Raw genomic sequence first — 9,524 nt, forward strand, 5'->3', positions numbered from 1 at the left:
GCCCGTCGGCGCCGTGGCGCAGCTCGCTGACGTCGTCTCTGTGCGCGGCGCCGGCAGCGCGATGGTGGCGGCGCGGCGCGACGGGCCCGCATCGGCGGCGGGCAAGGCGGGCGCGGCGGCCCTCGGGCCCGGCCGAAGGCGGCGGTGGAGGCCCGTCCTGCTGCGCAGCGTTGTCGGCAGCGTCCAGGAGGGTGAGTGAGGGCCGCCGGCGGGCCTGAGGTGGCGCCGAAGGAGGCCCGACTCCTTGGCCCAGCTTGGAGCTGGCCCGACCCGGGCGTCCCGGCTGGGGCCAGCCCTGCCAGTCTTAGCGAAGGGTTTGGGCTGGGGGAGCCCGCAGCCCCGCCTCGCCCGAGGCCCGAAGGGTGTTCGTGGCCGTGAGCTCGGGGCCGGGGGCTGCAGGGCTGGCTGGGGGCGGAATGTTTGAGCCGGAGCTCCCGGCGCTCGGCACTGCAGCCCCTGGGCCGGGTAGCGATGGTCCTAGTGTTTAGGACTCGCTTTTAGTTTTCTTTACAGAAAGCTGTGCGCTTAAAAAGGAAGCATGTTTGAAAAAAAGTTTCACATTATTGGTGGGTAGTTATGCAGATGTAAAAATGCATAGGAAAAAGAGCATTTCCTTCAACAGCACTTTGCTGAAGTTGCAGCTTTGGAGAAAGAATAAAAGAAAAAGTTGGAGCTAACTTGATTTCTCTTTAGAAACAGTTTTGTTAGTGAATATTATCTTGAGTAGATAAGTAGATCTTAAGACTAATGCAATGAAAAATAAGATATTAGGAAAACAAGCGTGTTTAGCTTCAGCGTTCTTATGTTTTCTGTAGTGGTCGAGACTGAAACAGCCAATATCTGTGTTCTGCTTTAAGCAGAAATGATTCTATGGTGCAGCTATAGAAAAGCTCTTCCCGGACACGTGTAGAAAGGAAGTAGTAGTAATAAAATACTGTTTAAATGAAAAGATGTAATGGATTGTTAATGTAGAGTGATACGGCGATTTAGTGACTTTTTTTCCCTGTGTCACAGAAGCTGCAAGCTTCTGCTGCCAGTGTTATTACTGATGTCTTCTTGAGAGTACCTTTAGGAGCTTATTTTAAAATCTATTTTGATGTTGCTTACGAGGTTGTCAAAAGTAGGAGTGAAATGAAATGTTGATACATCTTTTCACTGGATTCAAAAAACATTGGCAAAGGTGTGTGCTGTTAAGTGGGTGTTAAGTAGCAATGTTTGCAATGCTTTCTCAGGGGTTTAGGCAGTAATTTTCAGTAAATCTGTACAAGCTGCCATGCTGCAGTAGGAAACAGACTAATAATAGTGGATTTTCCTTGAACTTATGATCAGTCCTTATTAAAATTGCCACACGTAGTGGCTTTTTTCAGTTTGGAAAGAAAACAGATTGAAAGGGTCCTGACAATTGAATGGTTTGGTACTATTTTAGTGCAGGTGTATTTAACTCCCTTTTTCTTACGCTTTCAGGACGTGGATTTGCATTTCGGAGGAAACAAAAGATTGAACGACAGTACAGGAAATTATTGAAAAAGAGAAGACAAGTGCATTCACTACAGGATAATCAATTTACTGATACATATCCAGAGCACTTGAAACATCTTTACCTTGCAGAGGAAGAAAAGCTTAAGAAGCGGCGCAGGACTCCAGGTGATTCAGTGCCGTCAGAAGAAAAGCTTAATAAAGCAGCAGAGTAAGTTTTCAAAATATGTCTTTAAAAAAAGTAATTATTTCCACCACTAAAGAAATATTTTAGATCTTAACAGTTCATATGGACTTTAGTGTGGTGATTTGCTTTACTAAAAATGCCAATGTGTCTTAAATATTTTTTCCTGGTTGTTGGAAAAATAAATGGCAGTGTAACTGTTTTTGTACTTGAGACAATGAGGCGTCATTGCACAGTATTGCCACCAGATGGAGATGAGAATGAAGCAAAAATTTTTTTTTCCCTCCATAAGAGAGTGGTATTTCTAAATGAATGTTCTTGTCACTCTGCAGTTGCTTCCATGTGTTGGAACTAGTAAGTGAGAATGCAGCTCTAAACTAGTACATTCAGGTTTTCTAGCTCTGAGGAGCTCGCATGATGGGAAAAACTTTTAGGCAGTCTTTAAGCTTCAGGAAACCTTATCCACGTGAAGGTACAGCAGATAAGGTGTATGTATTACTAAAAGTTGTGTGCAGTCTGGTCTTTGGTACATTTGGCATTGAAGGAGTTTAGTTTGTTGTGTTTTCATGCTGACTGCTCATGCATGACCTGGAATGGTGTTGGGTATCATGTAAGAGTGGTGCAAACAATTCATTCAGTGTAGAAGAGTGAGTCTTCTGAAATCTGTACTTGTAATATTCCCTGAATATGCAAAAAGCACTGGAAGACTATGCTGTGATTTTGCAGTGGCTGTGGTGTCTATGGTTATGTCTGCTTGATGATAATCAGTGTCTCAAGATCATGTACTTTTTCTTCCAGGCCAGTTGTGACTCAAGAGAAGTTTAAAAATAAAACATCCAACCAGAAGGCAAAAGAAGAGTATGAGAAAATAAAGGCTGAGCGTGCTAGGAAGAAAGAGGTAAATCTTAAACAGAGTTCTCTCTTGATTTTAAACAAAATCTAGATTAATACCTTTCCTACCTCTCAGTCTTGCATCTGAACCCAGAGAAGACCGTAGGAGGTATTGGTACTCTTTCAGTCTTTTTCAACTTGACAGTAGTAGTCAGGCACGCAGGCGTTCAAAGGATCATTCTCCTTGTTCTTACTATTTTTGTCTTGCAGTTGCCATTAGCAGGATTTTATTAAATCAGTTGGTACATGAAGGAAGGCTTAGAGCTTGATCTGCATACCCCAGTGGATTATATTAGACGTCTTAAATATTGTAGAAAGGGAATGAATAACAATACCATCATGTGATGAAAAGTGAAATACCCATCCTATTTCTTATGGCATTATCATAATGCAGCCTTCATTTTACCTTGTTATGTATTTTGACCAACAGTGAAACAATTAAATGTAATAGTATCCACAGCCAAAATCTTTAGCAATTCCCTGCATTTGATTTTAATTGGAATTATTTTTACAGGACATATTTTAATATCGTTATTGTCTAATAGCTCACTTGAATCATTAATTTGAGAGATCCTTATTTAAGTTCTTTGTTGCTCTGTAAAATGGCACAACATGTAATATTGCAGAACTTCTGTAACCTCCTGCTAACATACTAAATTTTGGTAGCTACTGTAAAAATATTACATAAATACATGGCTGGATAAAACACACCATTTCTTCAGTTCAGCTGTATTTAGTTTTGTGCAAGCTGGTCTGTGATTCTGGGTGAGTTACATGGTTATTCAGCTGATGGCTGCTTTTCTGCATATTAGCTACAGATGTTGTAAAAACGAAATTAATGTTATGACCAGCTTATTTAGAGAAAATGGGAGCAAGCAAAACCCCAGCAAGACTGCAGGGAGTTTGCTTTGAGCAGCACATAAGAGTTGCCTCAGCAGAGGTGTTTGCATTTTTAGTTTTGTTAAAGATAATTAGGCAAAACAGTAGCTAAGTGCCCCAATAGCAGTAGTCATTTAAGTGGAGTACTTAAGTGGAGCATGATGAAAAAATGAAGTATGTACTTTGTGTTCGTGTGTTAGCAAACACTAGATTTGCTGTTACTTACCTTGGGAAGAGAAATAAGCCTAAAGACACAATTTTGGCCTCCTCAAAGGCCTTTTTTGGCCTGAAAAAACAGGATTTACTAAAAATCAGAAAAAATATGAATGTGGGTAACACCTGTCTAAGTAAGGTGAATGTTCTTGCTTTGAAGTAAGCATTTGGTTGGTAGCTTAACTGGATGTTGTTTACCTAGAGTATGCTGAACAGCAGAAAAATGATTAGATAGGAAGTGAATTACAGGTAAGTTAGAGCTGAGGCTACTCTGGTTTTTTAAAAAAGGGGGAGTAAATTACATTCGTCATTATGGTAAAAAAAGTCAAGGATTCTGAATGGAGAGAGGTTATCTGTTCATATTTTTGCAAATGCTTGTTTGCTTGATTGTTTGGGGTTTTTTTTCCCTGTGGCATCTTAGATTTCTGTTTAGAAATCTTTTCTTGAGTTATGTCTGGTTAATTTTATATGTCAGATTCTTACTAATTTTTGTATATCACTGAAGCTATCTATTCTGTGGAAAACAAAAATATGATCGATAAATTATAATCTGTTGAGGCATTCTGCAGAAATGCTTGCCTGTGTGGTCAGCATGGCACTGCATTTCGAAGAATAAACTTTATGAAAAGAAATTATCCAAATGAACTGAAACAGTCTTTCAGTCTGATTTGTGATTGCATTGCATATTTTGGTAGGACATGATATAAGTAAAGTAAGCTGGTTATCTTGATTGTTGTGGATGTTTGCACAAATTATTGAGTAAAATTACAACACTAGAGAAGGGTGTGAGATGCTGGATAAAATCTGAACATAATATTGTGTTGGTTATCTGTATATGGATGGAGTGTCCCATATATAGTTAACACTCCATTAGTGGTTTGGTTCCACGTGGGCTTCATGGAAGGTTTTACAGGTTGATTTGGTTAGGGTCTGTGGTTTTTCCCTCTGTTTTAAAGGTAAAGACAGTGGTCTGTGTTGCTTCAAAGAGGACAGGTCACTAATAGTTTGATCTGGATTAATTTCCCCTAGATAATGCTGTCCTAGTATCACAAACCTGCCCAACTCATGGTCCAGATATGTCCCATATCCTATCTGCCTGTACCATGCAGAGGTGTCCAGTATCCTAGCACTTGCCAGTATCTGGATTGGCAAAGTACTTACATGGGAGCTGCTGGATCACCTTTTTCTTTCTTGAACTCAAGAGGAGAAAGTGGGGATTTTTTTGTGAGTTGGTCATTTAAGGAGAAAAGTCAAGGAGCACATTTCGCAGAAAGGAAATAGTATACATTGCAGCAACAAACCTTATTGTAGGATGTTCTACTGAAGAAGACTTGGCTCTTCCCTTGAAGCTGTATACTCTTGAGGCTGTATAATGTGTTTTTATTGCAGTATGTGCTGGAAGAGCATCCTGATTCAGCTTTAGAGAAATGGTGTTTCTAGTGGCAGTACAACACCTAATTGCCAGTACCTATACAAAAATAAACTGTATTGCTTATAGATAGCTTCACAGTCATAGTAGGTTGGTAATTGTTTCATAATTTTACATATTTATTTAATTTCAGGAAGCAGAAAAAAGAAAACAACAAAGAGAAGAAGCTCAACGTTTGTACAAGCAAAAGAAAATGGAAGCTTATAAAATACTGAGTAAGAAGACAAAGAAAGGACAGCCAAATCTAAATTTACAAGTAGAATTTCTTCTTCAGAAAATACAGCAAAATGCATAACCCCTGCATGTATTTGAGTTAGCTGTGGACATTTTATTAAATTACTGTTAATAAATAATGTCTTTTTGCTTCTATATTACTTTTGTTATTGCCTTATCTCATTAGTCCAGTAATTATATATTCATCCTGAAAATATGTATTCTATTTGCGAATAGAATGAAAGGGATCTGGTACCTTGAAAATAAATGGTCTGTATTTCTAAACTTAAATTCTATTAGCTGTATAACATCCTGAATTCAAAATAATAGGCCATAGCACCATCTGAACATGAATCTAATACTTCCTGCAATTGGGACTACTAAAGTTACACTTACTTGGGAGGACTAAAATGATCCATGTGACATATTTGATAGCTCATGAACTGCCAGTTCTAGGAACATGTTTTGTCTACTCTTGGATAGGTTTGGCACGTGAAAACAAAGCACATAGACTATACTTGGATGACTATTATTTATCATTCTTCACAAAGAATAAAACTTGCTGAAGGTCCAGATTGATTTGAATGTAAAGATCTTGGTAAAATAATTGTTGCTGCATTCATGAAGCTGCTTTGTAACTGGACCTACCAGGTGTGAATTGCTCTACCTTTTGTGTATAGCTTTGTCATGAAATTTGTTTTCTTCTGTGTTGCTTTTAATCAATAGCAATTTGGGTCAATACTTTCAAGTCTGGATTTATGTATTTTCCCCAAAAGTGAGGTTATCCCCACATTTGTTTCTATTTTTTCAATATCTTGCCATCAACCCCCTTGATGAAACACAACATTTGCCTGTTGAGAAACTATTATTTGAGGATCCCACTTTGTGGATTAAAGAGGGAAAAAAATTTTAAACTAAGCTAATAATGTTTTAGAAACTTGTTCAATCCACACTAGCTCACTAAAAAATGTGTGTGCTGGTTTTGGCTGGGGTAGAGTTAATTGTCTTCCCAGTGGCTGGTATGGGGCTGTGTTTTGGATTTGTGCTGAACACAGGGTTGGTAATAGAAGGTTTTTGCTGAACAGGTCTTGCACAGATCCAAGATCTTTTCTCATGCTGCCACAGTGGCACGAAGATTGGGGATGCCTGAGAGGTTGGGAGGAGACACAACCAGGACAGGTGACCCCAACTGAGCAAAGGGCTATTGTCATGTAGTGAAAGGTATTCTGAGTAAGTGGTAAGTAAATGTGATAGGGAAATCCCAGAGCATTTTTTGACCAACTGAATGTAGCTTTTTTGTCCTGTTTTAAGAATAACATTCTAACTAATGTTTTTAACATATTCTGTAGTGAGTGAGGGTACTGTCTAGAGGCAAGTAATGTCATCTGAGTATAAATCACAGGTATCACTTGAGATGTATTCCATAGGGAGTTTATGGCAACTAGTTCAAACACCTAGACTTCCAGAAGTAGTTGAGATCAGTCCATCTTTTGTCTTGAAGAAGCCTTTGCAAGGGTCATTTAACAACACTTAATTAAAGTCTGGGATTCATGGTGCAGATCAGTTAAAATTTAGACACAGTGCAGAATGGTGGAACTGTCCTGAATCACCACACACAGCTGAACACAACAGCCCCGCAGGGTACTGTCTCTGCAGCCACTTTACAGAGAAACCTTAATTTTGTTACAGTTACCCTCTCTTTCTCCCTGGATTTGTTTTTTATTTTTTTAGTTCAACAGTAATTATTTATTATAAGGTAGGGTTTTTTTTTTTCATTTTTTACTTGTTTTTGTTCTTTTGCTCTCTAGCTTTTTCCTTTTTTCTTTTTTTCCTTCTGCAGTATTATGAAGTATGGGGACTTAAACTGCCAATGACAGATGGAGAGTACATGATGCACAGTTGCTAACATGTCACTTGAATCTAAAAGTCAAATGTTGGCATATAACTAGAAATAATTCTCATATTCAGTGCTTTAAAAATTAAAACTATTGTAATACATTATATGTTTTCAGTGCTCAACAGAAATCAGTTACACATTGCTTTGATTGTGTTAATATTTACATTCAATTTATTTTATTGTCCAGTTAAGTTAGATTAAATACAATGTAAAATAAATAAATACAGATCTTTTCAAGATAGAATCCCAAACTACATACTTTAAAATGAATTTTTAAATTTTTTCTCCGTCTCAAGGCAAGGACCACTTGTAGATTTGTTTATAAAAGTATCCACCAGAATAGTCAGGCTGCTGCTGCTAAGTGCTTGTTTCCCTAAGAGTTCCATATGTTAATTGAGTGTTTATATTATACAGTCTTGAGGCTGATATATTTCATGCTTCCTACCTACACCAGTTTTGTGTTGCTCAGTGGTGCCAGGACTGCTGTATTTTAGTTGAGGATTTTCCAGGGAGGAGTGGAAGAAGCTGCCCTCCACAGATGGCCATCTTATTGGCTGGAAATTCATCTGGTCTCAGCATGTGGGATTTGCTGTGCGCATATGAACTCTGCATTCGGTGTGCACACAGTATATCTGATCTGGCCCAGACTCGTCAGATTTATGGCAGGAGGCTTTGCAGCTGATCGGCACAGATACTGAGCATTTGAAGCTTCTAGAAATTTTACAACATGTTTACATACATGGCACAAAATTAGCTTTCTCAGCAGCACTGAGTGTTGGCAGCACGACATCCAAGTCTGCATCCGTGCTACTGGGTATTCAACAGTTATGTGAAAACATTTGATCATCAAGCTTCATCAGACAATATTGGATACAAAAAGTCCACTAACACCAAATATTTAATAATCCTATTTGTTAATAAATTAAAGACAACCTTATTTTTTATAAATGTATCTCCCTTTGCTTTAGTGTCCCTTTTCAGTTTGCGTGTTATTTCCTGATGGTAATTAATAATCCCCCAGCATTCTGCACTCTAGAATCAAGGAGCATGTATCTGCTGGAGACAGAGTGTCTCCTCACACTATAAAGATGTAATATGTGATATTTTGTATTCCACTGTAATCATTAATGCGAGACTTTGTCATCTCAGAGAAATATGTTAAAATATTTGCTTTTAAATACAGCACATACATTTAATTCTCCAAAGACAATGCAGTTAAAGCTTTTTTTAATGCTTTTTGAGTTCTCCAAATGGTCCATTCTGTAGAAATTACGGATATAAAAACCATTAATTCATTCTCTGTTAAAGTTTTTACAGATATTCATGATTTTTTTTCTCCTACTTATTTAATTTTGGTGGGGTTTTATATTTTGTTACTTACAGATAATATAAATAAAGCTGTTATCTTCTGTGGAAAATGGTGTTTGAGTCTAGTGAGGTAGACAGAGTTCCTTTTAAAGTAATCTGGTATGCATTAAAATACATTTAGTGGTTGATAAACCGGCACACATTAAAATATCAACTTATTTGAGGTGTATTTTTTGCAATTATTGTATATGTGTCAATACGTTGAATTGCACTGCAAGTCTGAAAACACAGAGCCAGTTAATATGCACTGTACTCAGGATTAAAACAAAGGGGATATAATATCTACACATAGGTACCTGTAAACACTGGTCTGATTTTCGGGCAATTTCTTAAGATAGTCACTTTTTATTTTAAAACAATGTCATCTTGTCCAGGTGGTAGTGATTACTGTTGTCAGTGTTATTTTAAAACCAATTTTATATATATATATATATAATTTTGTGGTAATTTCAGTCTCTGAACATGCAAGTTCAGAGCTGCTGCTCCTTGATCCATACAGTACTCCATGCCGAAGGCAGTGGAGGCATGCTGATAAATTGCCTTTGCACTAGGAGCAATAAATCATGCCAAAACTTTAAAACGTTTTATATTTAACAAATATTTTCTTTGGGAGTGCAGAAAGGGGACAAAATACAGTTACAACATACACAGGAACACCTTTCTCTTCTGCATCATACTTTGTATTAGAGCAAGTTATCCAATTTTCAGCTGCCTGAGTAGGTGCAGGGCAGCGCTTCCAGCCCATGTCCTCACTTCCTATCTCTGTTCAGAAGAAGCACCCGTAGGAATGGGCTGCACCTTCAGTCAGTGGGGCTTAAGCACATCCTTGGTGTTAATCATATAAAGAGAAACAAAAAGGAAAAATAAAAATCTGCCTCATCATTCCTCTGCCCTCTTATCTTGTTTGGTTGGTTTATTCCTGAAGTTGCAACCTAAGTCTTACTAATTTCTGACAGAGTAGTTATCTTCTTTTT

The 9,524-nt window shown here is 38.2% G+C and overlaps 1 protein-coding gene across 1 annotated transcript; it reads left to right on the forward strand.

The window, feature by feature from the left end:
• The first annotated feature begins 4 nt into the window (after positions 1–4).
• On the forward strand, positions 5–5,441 carry CCDC59 (coiled-coil domain containing 59). Its single transcript, XM_082280660.1, has 4 exons — positions 5–191; positions 1,465–1,687; positions 2,459–2,558; positions 5,206–5,441. Exons 1-4 carry the CDS (start codon positions 62–64, stop codon positions 5,365–5,367), a joined length of 615 nt encoding a protein of 204 aa, XP_082136786.1. The 5' UTR covers positions 5–61; the 3' UTR covers positions 5,368–5,441.
• Positions 5,442–9,524: the final 4,083 nt, after the last annotated feature.

The sequence above is a fragment of the Coloeus monedula genome (genome assembly GCF_965178545.1).
Source record: "Coloeus monedula genome assembly, chromosome: 4".
In the NCBI taxonomy this organism is placed as follows: domain Eukaryota; kingdom Metazoa; phylum Chordata; class Aves; order Passeriformes; family Corvidae; genus Coloeus; species Coloeus monedula.